Raw genomic sequence first — 18,120 nt, 5'->3', positions numbered from 1 at the left:
TTTAAGGTGAGCAGCAAGTGCCTGAGTTTTACTGCTAAGAGTATGACATAAAAATGGAGGGCTTAAAATCAGCCTATTTTTTTCCACTCGATAATATTGTAATGAGGAGGAAAAAAGCTGACACTGATTCCAAGAATTTCCCACCTTCTTCTATCCATATGGACATGCAAAACCACGGAGTAACCTCTCTATAGAAGGCAGTTGTTTAAAAATCAGTGTGGTTGAGATCTGTAGTGGAAATGTTTTGGAGATAGAGCTGTATGCTGTTCCATCATGCAGACAGAGGCAAACCCCCTTTGAAATAAAGCATTGCTTTCTCCTTCATTTCAGAAGTGTTTGCTGAAGGTGCTACTGCCAGCAAAATGCAACTGCTCTTCTCTCAAATAGCTGTTTTCCTTTGACATTAGTCCCTCTCCATTCTGTTTTTCTCTCTAGCTATGCAATGGGTTGCACAGATGGCCAAGCATAAGGAAGAAAGAGAATAAAGATGATGCTCTCTGACGGATTTATTTGTATACAAGTCCCAGTGGATCTAAGTATTAAATAGCTTCAGTTTTTTTAAGTGGTCACGTCTATACAGAAGACTGGGTACACACTGCTAAAGCTGGATTTTTTTTTTAGTAGATAAAGTGGATTTTAGTCTTAAAATGGATTTTTTTTTTTTTTAGTAGAAGCTTGTAAATGGTGACCTTGATTTTCTGAGAAGCATAACATACTGGGGAGGGGGGGATAGCATATGCCGTCTGAGTAGAAAATAATATTTAAAAAGAAATCTTGAAGCTGTTGTTGAGAATAGCCAGATACCGATTGCCCCGACCTATTTCTTTCTCAGTGCAGAAGTGTTTGAACAGACAATGTGAAGGCAATGTTAGACCTGCCTGCCTGGCCTGGGAGCAAGTGGTAGAAGTGAGCATACCAGAGCCGTGGCCGTCAGTGCCCGCCAAAAGCTGTTCTCTTCCCATTCTCTGCTGTAAGCTGGGGCTGCCTGCTAAATGTCACGAAGAATGGAGTGGTCAGAAAGAGGTTAAAGAACTCATTTCATGTATCGACGTAGGCTATTACACATTGATTTTTTACTTCTTTTTCTTTTCCGTTGAAGGCAACTGCTCATCCGTTGTTTGGGTGGAGGGACGTGTCTTCACCTCCACGTACAGCTGTGTTACAAATGCAGTCGCTGATTAGATGCTTGTTAACGTAAAGATAACTTGGCTAAAAAGTTAGCTGAAAACAGTGTGTTTGCACATGAAATGGTGGAGAGGGACTCCCAGCTTGTACATATAAATGGCTGGTCAATGTTCTTGAAATTCATAGTCAGTGAATTACCTCGGGATCTGAACTGTAGACATCCCAATTCTGCTTTATTGGCAATGTAACAAGCAGTACTGGAGGTACCAGAGATACCAGCAGTCTCTGGAAAAATCCCAGCATTCATTAACATTTGGAAATCGCTTGTCTTTTACATACTGAGATTATTCACTTTTTGTTGTTGTTGTTTGTTTTGTTTTGTTTTGTGGAGGGAGGTTTAAATTTGGGGGACATGGGGAGTGGGGAGGAATGCAAGCTTAGTAAGGGAAGCTTCCCAGGCACAGGTAATTGAGAAAGGTATTTTTTCTTTTTACCTTTTTTCTTTTTATGTTTAAGGAATGTTTCCATTCAAGGGAAACTAGTTTGTGAATACGTGTCCTGTCTTTGTAGTCCAGTTTATGTATTTTTCAGTGTGAGATATATTTATAGTTTAATTGCAAACTGATGCTTGACAATGAAAGGTTTTGTAATTGGAGTCATGTGTCAGTAACTTGAGGAAGACATTACGTTCTTGTCTTTACGGGCATCTTCATGAACTGAACCATGAAAAGAGTGTGATTTAGTGGTGTCTAAATATAGAAAATATGATTTATTTTTTTAGAACTGCAAATATCATTATACTCTAGAGAGGTGTCTGGTTATTGTCAAGTTGTTCTCTGCATGTATGAGCATGTAGACAATTTGCTTTCTGTGTAGTGTCTGCAATATCCTATTGTGTTTTTTTACTTAAAGATGCAGGTATACCCAGAGGAAACTGGAACCAACAGCAGAGAGATTTTTGCCTTCTTGGTGCAGAAAAGCAGTCTGATTTGGCATGGAGAGAAGGGGGAAAAATGAAAAGACTTCCTGAAAAATCAACAAAGCAGTAGTATGTTGTGAGCAGGAAGCTATTTAAGGGCTTTGTACCCAGAAGGGAAAGTTTTTAAATGTTTGGTGACTCCCAAACAGAATGGAATTGTAAGCTTGTAAGTGGATGAGAATCCGTGGAATCAAGTCAAAGAAGTTGTTCAACCCTTTAAGAGCTGGGGAGCGAGCAGTATGGAAGATGGAGCATGCAGGAGCTGAGTGAACAGCCCGGTTTTAGAAAGGAAGACTTTTGTGGGTCCAGCAGCTGGGAAAATGAAGGTGGCTTTTGTGGTCATCTTAACAGAGAACTAGTAAAAACCCTGCAGCACATTGATGGATGGAGAACAATTGGAAAGGAAGGGATGGTAATAAAAGGTTCAGGCAAAAAAAAGTCTGAGCTCCAAATATTGCTCATTTTCCCTGAGTGACTAGCAGGGTCATGATGCAGAGTGGTAACAGGGAGAAGTGGAAAGAACAAGATGCTGTGTAGAGTTGCAGCCACAAATGTTTTGTCTTTGCTGTAGGTGGTATAAGTGAACAGGGCTGTACAGCTACAGTATATGTGTCCATTCTGTTTTAGTGAGAGATGCCAAGCAGAGCTCCAGAGCAGAAGACTGTGAAATAATTAAAATTCTCACGTGGTAGTTAATATGCTTATCATCTGTATCCTTGTTTGAGCTTCATGACTGTTAATCACAGAAGGCTGCATCGTGATTAAGCCCACTGCACTGGTTGTGAATAGCTCTCCTGCTTGAAACGGGAGGAAACAAAAAGAACTGAAAGGAAAGCTGGCTGAAAAATGTGGTTGGCAGGGTGATGAGGAGACAATTGAAGAGTCAAACTCCTGGTTAATCTAAGCAGGCACAAAATTAGGTTGTAGTCCTAGATTGTTAGCATGGCTGAGCGCCAGTTTTTTTCTTTTCTACTTGCTTCAAAAAATATGGCAAAAGTGGAAATACGAATGAAATGTTAAAACTTGTGAATAAAATCTCATTTTGTCAGCCCCAATGTAGCTGGTATTTCCTATCTGGAGTCAGAATGCATGGGTCAACAGTTATTAATATGTAATGAGGTCTTACTGAAACAATAGCGTTGCAAGTAAAGGAAAAGAGGGATTTAAAGGAGAAAATCATTCATGAAAGAGCTGGGATTGGCATACCCACACGGTAGTGACAATAGGGCAGGCGTGGTACTGAAGGCTTGTGCCAGTGTTTTAAAAGATGGAAATAGCAGGATGCTTGGGCCATGAAAGCAGCAGCCCTCCTGACACTGTGCTGTGTCAATTCTCTTGTTCTACTTCTCTGCCTTTTACAATGTGTTCTCATTCCACTGTAAACTGCTTGGGGCAGGGGTCATGCCTTTCATTTGTCTATGAAGTGCTGCTACTTGTGAGGAACATAATTTGTTGACTACTGGAGGAGTGAGAGCATAAATAATAGTGCCATGCATACAAAACCTTTAAGTCTCTGCAAAGATGCATTTTTTTCCCGTCTCCATGGGAGTCTGTAACCCCTGGGGTTTCTTTTCTTTTTTCTTTTTCCTTATTTTTTAAACAACAAACAACAATGACAAAAAACTAGTTGGGTGCTACTCGCCATCCATTATCTGGGCTGGATGCAAGCTGGGTCCGATCCATTGCTTTGTCCTTGTGCTGTATTGCATGGTCAGAGCAACCCCATTAGAGCTCGTGGCCTTCCTATATGAGAGAATTGCCCCCAAAACTGCTGTTGTCCATGGAACATCACTCTTGGGGTGTTTAAGTAGCATTCAGTGCATGCTTTGGTTGTAATGTACTGTTTACTGAACCAAATCCATGACTTTTTTGGCTTGGTCACAAGAAATGTAGAAGCTGGGTCACTTTTGATGGAGCTCAACCTTGCAGTAGCAACACGCATCCCTTGAACTCTGCTGCATAGATAATATTTTGCAGCTTACTGGAATATGGAGGATTCTTTTTTTTTTTTTTTTTTTAAATACAATTTACCGAGACTTTTTTTCCCAAGGTTTTATCACCCAGGAACTGTGCTATGAGAGACAGAACCTGCCATGGCCAATTTTGAATGCTGTCAGTTCCTATCAGGGGCTGAAGCCTATCAAAATGATCAAGTCCATCAAAACAAATCATCAAACAAGAAACTTTAAAATGCAATTCATGTAAAAATAAATAATGGGCTATTAGTGCAGGCAGCTCCAGTTCACTATTTACACATAACAGCAACAAATGTGTCTGGTTATGCTGGGTTTTCAAGCCAGGGTGCACCTATGAAGTAGAGTATCTGTCAGAGAGAGGCCTTGGTGAGGCAGGAAGCTCTCTTCTGGGCCTGGCCTTGCTCCCAGTCTGGAAATGCCCGAAGATGGCGTTTCATCACAAAACTAGGCAGCCTGAGGCCTAGGAAGTACAGTCAGCCCTCTGACCCCCCATGGAGGCACACATGTTGAATAACAAGTCCTGCTTTGAGGAAAACATCCAAGAGCTTCTTTACAAGTGTGTTTCTCAGTTCCCCAGCAGGTTCCCTGGCAATGCTGACCGGGCACTGAGATGTGCCCAAGTGCAAGTCTGTTGTTTGGGGAAGATGCGAAGAGTAATTAAAGGAAGAAAAGGTAAATCAACTTGTTAGGCATTAAGCTTAAAGTATAAAAGGGATAGGTTACTTCTGAGTTTCCAGTCTTGTTCAGATGACTTTGCTGTGCCAGCTTTTCTAGTGCAGTTTCATCAGTAGCACTGCAAAGCGTCCGAGTTCTATGGGGATTGTACTAAAACTTGTTTCCCAGACAGCTTCTGCTGATCCATTACCGACACAAGTAGCCAATTAATATATCCACCGACATGCTTTCAAGCCTGTATGATCTTTCAGGGTCATTTCTACTTCTAAGAACCAGAGGTTGCTCACACTTGCACCAGTGAAGATTTAGTGGATTTCAGGTATTTTGGAAATGTTTTGTGGAAAGGAATTTTAAGAGTTGGGTCATAAATATAGTTGAGCAAAATGGATACAAAGGTGGTAGGCTGACTATTCAGAGTGCTCATGCACCTCTCACCCAAACCAGCAAAAGAGAGACTGAGGAATCAAAATGCACAATGTATACTTGGAAGCAGAAAAAACACAGAGGTATAACTGTGTAATGAAGACTGCTTCTGTAAACAGTGCAGCATGAGGGCAGAGATGCTAATCAGACATGGAAATTGAATTTCCAAGGATTTCAGAGGAGAGAAGATACCTGAAAGCAAACCTTGATTTTCTACAGTATAGCATGAATGACTTGTCTTTATTAGCTATCAGGAGGCCTCTAGGAATTCAGATTTAGTAGAGTTCAGAGCTTTTTAGGATCAGAAGGGGATGTGACAGGCTCAAAGTTCTTTCTGAATGGGCAGCTCTGGCCTACATGCTCTTAGGTTTAAAAATTCCTTTAAAAGAACGAAATGTTTATGACTTAGCTGGAGACTGCCCTTATTTTAGCTCTCACCCTGCGCAGTATTTGACCAGGCTGTTAAAGGCTCTTTGCTCAGATGAGTTACTTGCATGAAGTTGTCACTGTGGGTTCTTATTAGAGGCAGAGATGCTGACGCGTCTTACCTGAGCATTAAAGAAATCACAGGATTTATAACTTTTCAAAGCCTGGTAGCTATGAAGAGAACCCCAACCACAACGATCTGTCACTGTCGCTGTCCGCCCATTCATACAGAGCTGTGAGAAAGGGCTATTAATCATACTACCTGAGGCCTGGGAGCGTGTGGAAATGCACGGAGAATTACCATAGCTTCCAAACAGTCAACACGGCAGGCTCTGACAGTTGCCCCATGCTTTAGGTCTGAAGTGATGACAGAATCACAGAATTTCTAGGTTGGAAGAGACCTCCAAGATCACCGAGTCCAACCTCTGACTTAACACTAACCAGTCCTCCACTAAACCATATCCCTAAGCTCTACATCTAAATGTCTTTTAAAGACCTCCAGGGATGGTGACTCCACCACTTCCCTGGGCAGCTGATTATCCAACCTATAGCTCCCCTGGCACAACTGTAGCCCATTCCCCCTCGTCCTGTCACCAGGCACGTGGGAGAACAGACCAACCCCCACCTCGCTACAGCCTCCCTTGAGGTACCCATAGAGAGCGATAAGGTCACCCCTGAGCCTCCTCTTCTCCAGACTGAACAAGCCCAGCTCCCTCAGCCGCTCCTCATAGGACTTGTTCTCCAGGCCCCTCACCAGCTATCCTATCCTCACTGCTGATCCTAACCCATAGGGACTCAACCTTATCATTCCCTACCTCAGCCTCGAGTTCCACAATATCAAAACACCACCACCCCTTGAGAGCCACACCACCACCCCTGCTGTGCTGCCTGTCCCTTCTGAAGAGCCTATAGCCAGGCATTGCAGCACTCCAGTCATGAGAGTGGTCCCACCATGTTTCCGTGATGGCAATCAAGTCATAGCCTGCCTGCTGCACGATGGCTTCCAGCTCCTCCTGTTTGTTGCCCATGCTGCGTGCCACAGCTGTCACCTTCTCTGCCCCATGGCAAGAAGGCAGTCAACTTAGGAAGAATTCAGGGGCCATCAGGGTGAGATGAGAGCTGAGTTTGGTAGGAGGGACTACAGGCTATTTAGTAGGTGTTGGCAGTGAGGTGGTGCAAGGGAGGAGAGGACACAGACCCCATCCCTCTGTATGGGTGAGGAAGCGCTCTGGGGAGAGAGCTGATGCTAGGGGGGAAGGTGCCAGCTTAGTTTTGTGCACCTGCTGCTGATCAAGGGCCGTAAGGCTGGAGTTATGGCTGAGTATGCTTAAGTTTTGAAAATGGAAGAGACACTTTGTGTTGCTTGCTAAATCTTTCATGGCCCTCAGGTTTGGGATACAGGTTGGGCTGCGAAGAAGAGTGGTGTTCAACTTTTTTAGTTAAGCTAGCTGTAATTCGTGATCTGGGCATTTATTACATTAGCATCCTTGTTAGTGTTAGGGTTTGTTAAAAAAGGACAAGTAGTCGTAAAAGTGACTGTGTCCCAGAGCTGTGGTGTGGGCTGGGACTTTGTTTTTGGGTAATAATCACTTGTATTCAATGTCAGATTATTTTTGGTATGGTTTTGGGTGAGAGAGTTGTAAACTGGCAGCCAGGAATGTTGCATTTATGTATGAACGGCTTGCATTAATTTTCTTATTCTAGACAAATTTTAGAGTTGTGTCAGGGATGGTGAAGGCTTGTGGAGTATCAGAGGGATAAGCAGTTCAATATAATTGTGGACCCTGCAGGAATCAGATTGGTCACAGAAATGCTGGTGATGCCAAAGACAAATGACTTGCATATAATTTTGCAAAGGTATTGATGTTCTATAGTTTAGGATATTTATGTTTCTCGCTGTTTGCTCGGGATTGCTGTTCATATGGCTGGATATCCCTAAAGCTCTATGCTTCATATAAACTGTTGCTGTAAATTACTTTTTCCATAAACACAGTTTTCGTTCGTGGCAACCAAGGATACATCAGAAGCTTTCTCATAAAAACAAATTTATTACTTATCATACTACAGTGTTGGTTTAAAGAGATTAAATACTGAGTACATGACATGATTAACAATTTAATTGTATAATAGGAAGCCTAATGCTTTCTAGTTCCCAGCCTCATTGCTGCTTGCTCCTGTGCTTCATAAGGCTTTTTAGTTATTATTATAAAGATTGAATAATACTATTGTTTCAGCAGTATCTGTTAGTTTTGCTTTTATGAAAGCATTAAAAAATCTTGAAGCTTTCATGAGTCTGTACAAGTGCAATACTATGGAGTGCTTTTAGGTTAGTACTGAAAGTATTACTTACCTTGTTTTTTTAGTATAGCAGATTTTTATAGCGTTATTGAACAATTTCTTATGCTTTATGGAATTACAATATTTGTTAGTATGTGGTGTTTTATTTCCAGTGGGTAGCATGTGAACAACATCTAGCTTGAAGGCCACGACTGTCTTATATCTACAAACCAGAAGATAATATCCCTGTTGCATTGGAGGGTTTCAGCAGAGGAGAAAGCAGAGGAGAAAGCTTGGATTTGCCCTGTTATGTCCTTCAGAGAGTCTCCTTTGGTGCCACATAGTCCCCTTTTCCAGTTTTCCTTAAAAATAAAAATAAAAAATTGTGTTGATTTGCAGCTCATGAACTGAAGTACTAGAAATATGTAAGGTTTTTGCAAGTGGTTCAAAAATTCCTTATCGATTTGAGCTGGGAGCTGCAGTCTTCTTCCTGTTTTGGGAAGTCTGTGCTGCAGGGTTGAGCTCTGCTGGAATAGGCACTCTTCCTTGGATTGCTCAGTAAGTGGTGTTCCTAAACCACAGATGGTTAGAAACTGCATCTGAACAAAGCCATAATGTGGCCTGCCTGTGCACGTGCCTGTGCATCCCATGTCACTTCTCCGCAGGGGGGGACAACACGCATCTCACCTTGAGGCTGCTAGAAGGACAGCTTTCTTCTTGCCACGCAACATAATTTTGAAGACCTTGGCTTGCTTTATTATGTAAACACTTCAAATGGCCTTTTCAGCATTCCTGTCTTACACCATAAGACAGCACAGGAAAGGAGAGGCTTTGTCTCCATAGCCCCCTTGGCCCTTATTTTATACACAGTATCTGTGGGCTGAACCTGAAAACTCACAAGATGATGGCAGTTTTTCCTCTGGCTTTGAGCCAAACCTTTTGGTACCTTCATTGTTAAGGGATATACAGGTGCTGGCTGGAAATGCAGAAAAATCATCACAGTTTATTATCTTCGCAAAGCACTTGAAGCCTTAGACTTTCTGATTAATTCTGATTAATTCCAGCTTTGACCATGAGCCAGCAGTGTGCCCTGGTGGCCAAGAGGGCCAGTGGGATCCTGGCATGCATTAAAAGGAGCGTGGCCAGCAGGTCAAGGGAGGTGATTCTCCCCCTCTACTCTGCCCTGGTCAGGCCTCACCTGGAGTCCTGTGTCCAGTTCTGGGCTCCCTGGTACAAAAAAAGACAGGGATCTCCTGGAAAGAGTCCAGCGGAGGGCCACAAAGATGATCCGGGGCCTGGAGCATCTTCCCTATGAGGAAAGGCTGAGAGACCTGGGGCTGTTCAGGCTGGAGAAAAGAAGACTGAGCGGGGATCTCATCAATGTGTATAAATACCTGAGGTGTGGGAGACAGAGGGATTTGGCCAACCTCTTTTCAGTGGTTTGTGGGGACAGGACAAGGGGCAATGGCCCCAAGATAGAGCCCAGGCAGTTCCACACCAACATGGGAAAGAATTTCTTCATGGTGAGGGTGATGGAGCACTGGGAGAGGCTGCCCAGGGAGGTTGTGGAGTCTCCTTCTCTGGAGATATTCAAGGCCCGCCTGGACGCCTACCTGGGCAGCCTGCTCTAAGGAACCTGCTTTGGCAGGGGGCTGGACCCGATGATCTTTTGAGGTCCCTTCCAACCCCTTCAATTCTGTGGTTCTGTGATTCAGAGCTGAAGGCTTGTGTGTCCACGCAGAGCGCGTGGGTTAGTGCTGACAGCTGCTGCCCAGGTGTATTTCTGATTTTCAGTTTGGTCTATAGGGGAGCAACAGAAGAGGGAAAGGGTTGTATGTGTTTATGTGTTGGTAATGTAAACTGCGTCATGACTGAAGTGAGGTAAGTTAGATAATTTTGCCTGTTCATTGAAGAAGCATTTGAATTGACTCTCTTGAATGCAAATCTTATATCAATCAAGATACCAAGAAATGTTTTTTTTTTTTTTTTTTTTTAATTATTTTTTATTTAATGGGAGATAAAGGACCAGACCTGATGTGCTTTTGGTTAAATACAAGGCAGAAAAACTTCTTTCCTAACAGGATGCTGGACTTTGTGGTTTGAGACAGCCTTGCAGAGCCTTGACAGGACCCATCCCCGTTCTGTACCACCTCCTGAAGCACCGATGGCAAATACACAGCAGCTCTTGGTGCAGCAGCTTGTGCAGGTCAGCTAAGCTAAGGGCGAGTGAGATAGTTACGAGCAGGAGCTTTCTCAAAGAGGCTTCAGCTTTGGCTGGTGGGAGGTGTTATGTATGGATTTGTTCACATACAATACATGGGGCTTCTGCAACACCTTCTGCAAAGCCTACCCATTAATTGCAGAGAAGCACTGATCTCTGCTTATCGTTAATCTCGCAAACAGTAATGGGCAGGCAAAGCTTCTAAGTAAGCTTTGGAAGGTCCATTTGTTTTATCTGTTAAAAATGGGAATGGCTCTAAAATGCTAGAGGTATCGGCATGACTTAGGTCATGTTCAGCTTGGAAAGGTCTTTGTTGTAATAATTTTCCATCCTTCTGTGCAAATGGCAAGTTTTGGCTGTCAGCTGGACAGCTGTAGAAGACCTGACATAAATTGTTGGAATTGAACAACCAAAAGTGATTAACATTTTCCTAATAAATTTAGCAGGCAAACTGTGAGCCAGTAAACCATTTGAAGGACTGAATCCCTTACAGTGTTGCAAATACCAGTCTGTGATTGCATTGTAAAATCTCTTACAGTTGTTGTCAGTGCTTATGGTAATCCTTAATGTAGATGTTCATGAAATATATTTTACCTGGATAAGTTTGTTTTTTTAACTAAATGAAAAAATGGTTTTAACAAGGAAAGCAGCTACCTATGTGACAACTCATTGTAATGGGCCTGAGATCACTCACACACACACACACACACACACACACAAAGAAAAAAAAAAAAAGGAAGAAAAGGAAGAGAAGAATGAAACAATCGGAGGAAGAAAATTTTGAAAGGTCAGAATACTGGTGTCTGAAGTTTTTGAATATTTGAGTTCTAGACTCTACTTGTTGGAGGCAAGTCACTTAATTTCATAGGTGCTTCATAGTTTATGAAATGCAAAACGAAGTAGAGGAGATAATCCTCTTGATTTCTTTTATAAGAAAGTTTGGGTGCATGTGAAGTTATACATGGAAATATTATGGAGGTGACTGTGTTATTAGAGCTGTCATTATTAATAAAACTGACTAGAGCTGCCCTTTTTGGTTATCTGCTCCTTTATCCAAAGAAGAGGTTTTCACTGGGAAGAGTGAAGAGAATCGGAATTTTTGGCCACAGAAATGTAATACTAGTGACTCGAAAGAAATATTGTCAAATTTGGGGCAGGCAGCACTGCCTCTGTGCATTCCTCTGTTTGGGGAATGTAAGGCCATTAAACTCAGCAATTACTCCAGAGACACCTTTGCTGAGGCAATATTCCACTTCCCCAGAACATCTATCATGGTTAGAATTACTAGAAAAAAGCCGTGCTGTCTCCGAGTTGTTATGGAAATTAGGCAAGGAGAAGAGTTCTGCTGCTGCTGAGATGGCGAGCTTGTCTTGGACCACGGCCTGCAGCACTCGCTCAGGCAAAGTTCCCTCCCAAAACAGAATGAAATAGCGATCCCACCGGAGTCATGGCAGGTTTCCCACTGACATTGCTACCAAGGCAAGGTTTCCCCCTGAGGATGCTGGAGCAGCTCTTAGAAAGTTCTGTGGAGAAGCGGAGGAAGGAAGAAAGGAAGGAGCAGTGCTTTCAAATAGGGAGTTGCAGTGCATGGAAGATTGTAATTCCTATGTTTTCTCTGTGCAGAAAAGACATTACCAATAGATGTAACTGTAGTGGAGGGTTTTCTGCTGGAATTTCCTGTCTTATGCTGCAAGACCTACCTTGTGCCAGATAGTGCAAATAACTCTGTACTGGACAATACCAAGCTGCTTTAGCTCTGGGTGAGCTGCATGTCATGCAGACTTGGTAAAAGACCAAACAGGTTCTCACTCCTTTTCAGCTTGCAGCCCTGTAGCAGCTCTCCAGTGGAGAGGCAGATGTGCATGGTGCTGGTATAAGCTTCCTACAGCACCTTCCTTTTCCACAGGAGCTTCTTGCAGACTGATGAGAAGTAGCGAGTGCATCATGTCTTCAGAGCATGCCTGGAAAAGGACACTAAGTTTGCACAGCTGCTGCCTCGTGTGCTGAGCATGCCGCTGAAACGGGTTGCTGGGCATGTTGTGGTTCAAGCCTACCACCACAAAAGCTGAATAAGGAAATGGCAAATTATGTTAGCATTGCCCCCTTTCGAGATAGAATTTTAAATAACTCCCATGCGATTGCTAAATTCAGGTTGGCCTTCATTTCTGCAAGCAGGAAACCAAGTAATCCCTGAAATTTGACATGTATGTTACTTAATGTATCCATGATTTTGCAGAGTTGGCAAGTAATCAAGTAGCTGCAGTGTGAAAGAATGATTTTTGTGCCTCTCCAAATATTTATTATTTGGATAGGAAAACATCATGGTGAAAGATGACCAACAGCCTTATGTAGCCTGGCTGTAGAAGAGGAGCTGGGCTGGTGACAAGCACATTACGCAGTGACCTATCTTCCTAAGGTGTGTTGGTGTGTTTTTCTTTAAAAACAACTATCAAACCATATAGAGAAACTTGCATTTTTAATGGTTCCTGTTTGTTATGCAGGGTATGCTTTAATTTTTATTTGTTTTTATTTTTTTTAACGATAATTTTTATTTGGCCTGGTGTAACGTGTCTAGGCTGAGGCTTTGACTCTGGACGCTGCCCAAGGAGCACTGCTGGTTGCCTCCTGCCTTGCACATTGCCTTGCAAACATTTTCTGTCAGGGAAGGCTGGGATAATGCAAGCCAAGCTCAGAAGGATTGGGGGAATCAAAGGAGCTTGTCCAAGGACCCTTGGTGTCTCTGGCTTCGGTGCTCAGAACAAGAGGTTGCATGCCGAGTCAGCTCCTGTCCATGGGCCATGTAACAGAGAGCTGTGTGCTGAGTAGTTTCCGAATAGTTTCCTCAGCCAGCTGCAGCTTTTCTGGCACAACACCTCATGACAGCCTTGAATTTTTCCCATTGTAAGAGCTAGATCTTTTTTATCCAGTGGAAATTCAAAAGGAAAAATAGAAGCTGCAATTGTTCCATCCCACAAACATCTGTTTTGAAGACCAAGATGATGGATTCAGCTGAGTTTTATTTACGTTTGCTGGACCAAAACCTTAGCTGTTGTGTCACCTTTAAGGGTGGTTGTCTAAAACCAGAACCGTTATGGTGTAAGGACCTTGCTGGCTTTAATTCCCTCCAAATGTGCTTTAATAGACTCCCAGTTTCACTGGTATTAATTGCTGCGCGTTTATTACCCTGCAAGGGCTACTATAAACCTACTGAATTATGCGGGCCAACCAGCTAGATAGTTTCCCAGTGCTCTCACTTTTCCTTTGGGTTAGTTTATTTCGAGTGCAGTACCTCTTTGGAAAGTGTCCCTGTAGAAATGCAGAGGTAGCGCACCAGGGCTGTGTCCTCGCTGCCAGCTGGATTCCAGCACGGTGCAAATAGGCTGCAGAGGTCTAAATCAGACCATTTTTTCCCTTTCTACGCCCCCCCCCCCCCCTTTTTTTTAATGATTTTCATCTGACTTGGCTGGTTTCAGCAGTAACAGGAATCGGCTGAGTCGTGCTGCCCTGTACACGCAGGGTGTCAGAGGGCAGCGTTTGGCTCTGGTGAGCACTTGACCCTGGTGCAGAGGGCAACGTGCTTGGAGGAGAGGCTCTCCTCTTGTCCTGGCTGCTTGGCCCTGTGCTGCCGGCTGGAGCACAACCAGATGGGGCCTTGGAGCCAGTCCTTAGGGCTTTGTGCTGTGTACAGCATAGTTCTTGCAATTGGCTCACTGTCTTTATTTGCATTAAGTCATTGTCTGTCCAAACAGTTTAATTCCCTCACGTGAGGAGGGGAAATGTCTCAATACCTATGGGAGTATCCTTTGAGTAGCAGGAGTAGGTGTTGCCATGCCCCTTTTTAGGACTGACAACACTGGGAGTTACTTTAGAGGAGATGCTTGGCAGCTCCTGCCATTAGCTTCTTTTCCTCGTGTCCCGAAACTGGCTGGAGATAGGGCAACCATCAGGGGCTGGGTGGGACCTTTATTTTTGTGCCTTTTACAGCATTACCTGCTTAACTGCAGGGATAGAGCTGCCATTCCTGAGGATCCCTTTAGGTGATTGTGCAGCTGGAACCATAAAGGTCAATGGATTGCATTCAAAAGGGTTGCAGAATGAAAATAGGTAATCCTAAAATCTAAGGTCTGTTTTTATTTGCTGAGAGAAAGGGACAGTTTTATGTGTTTTGTCACACTAGATTATTACTTAGAGTCACGTTCCTAGAATTTATTCTCTTTTGCCCTGTCAGGCTCAGCTCTGGCCACGTACTTCTCACTGTGGTGAGTTCTCTCCCAGAAGCTGAAGAATGCCCTCTTTTCCATGGGTGTCTTGTCCCACAGCAGCAGCATGCCCATGGGGCAGCTCCCAGTAAAACTGACAAACTCCTGTTGATTTTCATGGGAATGTGACCAGCCTGAGAAGACTGAAGTCTGCTCGAGTCTTGTACAGCTGAACTCTACATATCTGGACTGACTGCTTTCCTCATCCTGAATGTGATCTCTGAAATGAGGAAGGCTATTGCCATGTCGGCCTCTCAGGCACTTCAGGTGCTTTTTTATTTTATTTTTATTTTTATTTTTATTTTTATTTCATGAAATCTACCAGTGAACTGAAAAGGGCAGTTAGTGGATGGTGCTGAAAGAGGCAGGGGCATTGCCCCGAGGCAGTGCTAGGGATGAAGGTGGTCAGCTCCCTGGGGCCAGGCTGCAGTGGGGCGATGAGCAGAGGCCATTACTTGTGTTGGTAGGAGGTTTTAGAGTCACGGAATCATAGTTTTGTTTTAAAGCCAGTGGATGGATTTGGCTTATGGGACACAGAGTTCTAAAAACCTGCTTAAAAAACTTCCAGAAACTCATGCTGAATATTACTCTTTCAGCCACTGAGCACAATGTGGTAGAGCTCTGCTGGGTGGCTTAGAATTTCTTTAAATGGTTTTTAGAAGGGTTATCACGCACTGTTAAACTCTGAAGGATTTTTCTGTTACGGAAATAGTGCAGGTTTGGATCTAATCTTTATTAAAAAGAAGTGTGTTAGTTCATGACTGGTTACTTGGAACAGTTCTTACATTTCCTTAAAAATAAAAGGATCCAAAGAGGGTGCAACTGAAATAAAAAGCCATGCAAGGACCAATTCAACCAGCTTATTTTCCCGAACATATTTGGGATACGGAGGATAGAAATCTGTGAATTTTTAAATTTGAAGCAATAAAAAAGGACCCTGAACTTTCAATCAAACAGGCACGTAATTAAATTTTTCCCTGCTCCATAATTTTCCATTGTGCCCTTGTTACCTTTTTTGTCGTATCTATTTGCATCTTAACAAACCCCAAATATCTTAATTTGAATAAAACAAAAGCCTATTCATGCTTGTACTATTCATGTGGTTTAATTGGTTTACAAAATACAAATGTTCTTTGAAAGGAACTGATTTGATTTCAAGAGGCTGGTAGCTGTCTGTCATATATGGTCCTTCTGCTCACAAAAGACGAAGGAACAGAACTAGACATAAATGGGTTTGTTTCAACTTGCTTTGTTTCTGATTCTGTATTGACTGAACCCTCTCTGTTGCCTGGTGAATACAGTAGGAAAGTATGCTTAAGGTTGTAGCTAATTGCACAAACAAAAATCATTTTCCACATGCTAAGTTTAAATGGAGAACTGAAAATACTTTTAAAACTCTCCATTTTCCAGTTCTAGGTAATACCTGCATGATATATCTGTGGGCTGCAAAATTTATGTTGTTGGAACACCTGGATGAAGGATATTACAGATACAGAGGTATTAGCAATATATATTGATGCAAGTCTGGGTTAGAATGGAGATCTACTTTTTTTTTTTTTTTAATACTTGTGATATGGAAGAGAGGGTGAATAGGTGGGAAAAGGTATTGTGTTCTTACATTTCCAGTTTAATTTAAATTGAATTACAACCAAGAATTAGTTGAAGTCAATTTCTGATACCACCTGTAGAATAGTTTAAGTAATGATTTGTTAATGCAGAATGAGATTTTTTACCCCACGGGTCTCAATAAAGGCCGGGTTGGGCAGATGATGCAGGCAGGCGTTGTGCAGACACCTGTGTAGGTGTGCTGCGGCCGGGGAGCTGCTGAAGTATCTGAGCGTGTAGGTGACAGCCGGCGCAACAAGGACTTGGCAGCATTCAGCTTCGGGTCAATAAGGCTAATGGGAACTGAGCTTGAAAATCTGGCCAGATTAAAACAAAAAACAAAACAAAACAACAAACAAACAAACAAACAAACAAAAAACCCCACACAATTCCTTGTCTAAGTGTGGGTTTCTGTTTTGGAAAATCACGATCTTTGGTGCATTCAAATATCATCACCAGTGATATCGCCACTGATCCTATTGCAGAGGCATTCCTGATGGAGAGGAACCCTTACTGCCCCAGAAATCCCTTCTTGGCCAGCCCCAGGGCATCCTGCCATGCAGCAGCAGGGCCCAGCCTCTGCTTCGGTCCCCAGGCATGGTGTCTGAGTGCTTGGCCTCCTTTGGCAGCTGGGATGATTTTCCCCCACTGCATCTGCATGATATGTCTTGTTGCTGCTATTTACGTTTGTTGCCTGTTCTCCGATGCTTCATATGGGGACCATTCACCAAATAATACTCATGTTGCCTCGGGGAGCAGCTGAGTGTGTGGGATCATGTGCAGGGTCTCAGTGAGGCTGCCTGCCACGGAGGCGTCTCAGTGATGCCAGTTCCTTGCCTGTGCCTTCATGAGACTGCACCCAACACTTACAGGCTGAACTCGGCAGGGAGACATGGGGAGCTGCCAGTCAAGTCTCCTGTGCTGTCAATATAGTTTATGTTCAAGCACAAGGTTGAAGGGCGCAAGAAATGGCATTGCTAGCAAAGTAAATAAAATTGTGGTTGACAACACGTTGCAAATGCTGGAGAGAGCTGAGAATGGATGGGCGATGGAATTATAAAGCAGAAGGAAGTCTCTGAAGGATACAGAGATAATAAAAACGGAAAATATTGGTTATTGGCAGCAATAATGTGAAGTCATGCCGTGTTACCTCAAAGGAAAAGTACGTACATGTCAAAAGAAAGTTTTATGCACAGCATCATGTGGTGGTAGTAGGAAAAAAAGAAAAAAATGCATTTACACTGTCCGTTCTTGCTGTACATCTTCATGAGTTCTGAAGCTACTTTAGAAAAAATAATATTACTTACACTGAACTGCAGATTAAGTAATTGAGTTCATGAATAAATAAAGTCTTTAATTTATCCTAAACGTCCCTACTTGGTTTCTATACTTCGCTAATAGGAAATGAGATGACAAGCTTGTTGCAATTATAGGCTTTTTTTTTTTTTTTTTTCCTAAGCAAAAGCCCTGGCTTATGCTTTGCTAAGAAGGATTAGATAAAGGATTCATGGCAGTAGATTTAGCAACCTGCTGAATCGGCAACCATTTACCATCTAGTGCTTTTGTTTTACGAGAGGTTCGTTGGGTGAAACTCTTTTAAGATATTTATCTTTTAGACTGTTTCACAGATGAAAAAAGATGTAGCAGCAAATCATTTATACTTTTTATTGTTTTTCATTTGCCATGTAAAGTGGCTTACTTAACCTTTGCTCTTTTATACGTAGCAGAAATCAGCCTGGAATACTTAACCAGCATAGATTATAGAAGTGTTTTAGTGTGATGGAAGCAGAGTTTCTCGGTTGATATTTACTGATGCTACGAAGAGCTGATCTCATTTGCTCATCTGCATGGATGTAATAAATCCTGTGTATATCTACTGGACAACTGGAAGAAAGCAGATCTGCACACAGCCCAGTGATGCTAAGAAGGCTCTGCTTTACACAGCTGCTGTCAGCTGCTGACAGTCTCTGAATACCTTCGTGTCCATTTTCCCTCTGTGTGCTGCTAACTCATGTTCATGTGAGAGGCAGCTGGGGTGAGCCAGCCTGCCCCCAGGGTCTGATCTCAGGAGATGTCCCTTGTGGTGGCACATGGCTGGAGAGGGGCTCTAGCTGGGTTGTTTTCCTGTGTGTCTGACCAAGGCTGCTGTGCCTT

At 43.0% G+C, this 18,120-nt stretch overlaps 1 protein-coding gene across 2 annotated transcripts in view; it reads left to right on the top strand.

Moving 5' to 3' along the window:
• PLCL1 (phospholipase C like 1 (inactive)) overlaps positions 1–18,120 on the top strand; it is a 189,027-nt gene that overhangs the window by 78,951 nt on the left and 91,956 nt on the right. Inside the window, exon 1 of one of the 2 annotated variants that reach the window (XM_082763098.1) lies at positions 9,715–10,087. The exons of the other annotated variant lie outside the window; for it this stretch is intronic. Coding sequence (XP_082619224.1) covers positions 10,046–10,087 — 42 coding nt within the window. The 5' untranslated portion in view covers positions 9,715–10,045. Of the gene's footprint in view, positions 1–9,714; positions 10,088–18,120 lie in introns of those variants that run through there. 2 annotated transcript variants of the gene reach the window in all.

The sequence above is a fragment of the Aythya marila genome (assembly GCF_965140915.1).
Source record: "Aythya marila genome assembly, chromosome: 6".
NCBI lineage: Eukaryota > Metazoa > Chordata > Aves > Anseriformes > Anatidae > Aythya > Aythya marila.
The sequence above is the reverse complement of the archived record's forward strand: the minus strand, read 5'-3'. Positions and strand labels throughout refer to the sequence as shown.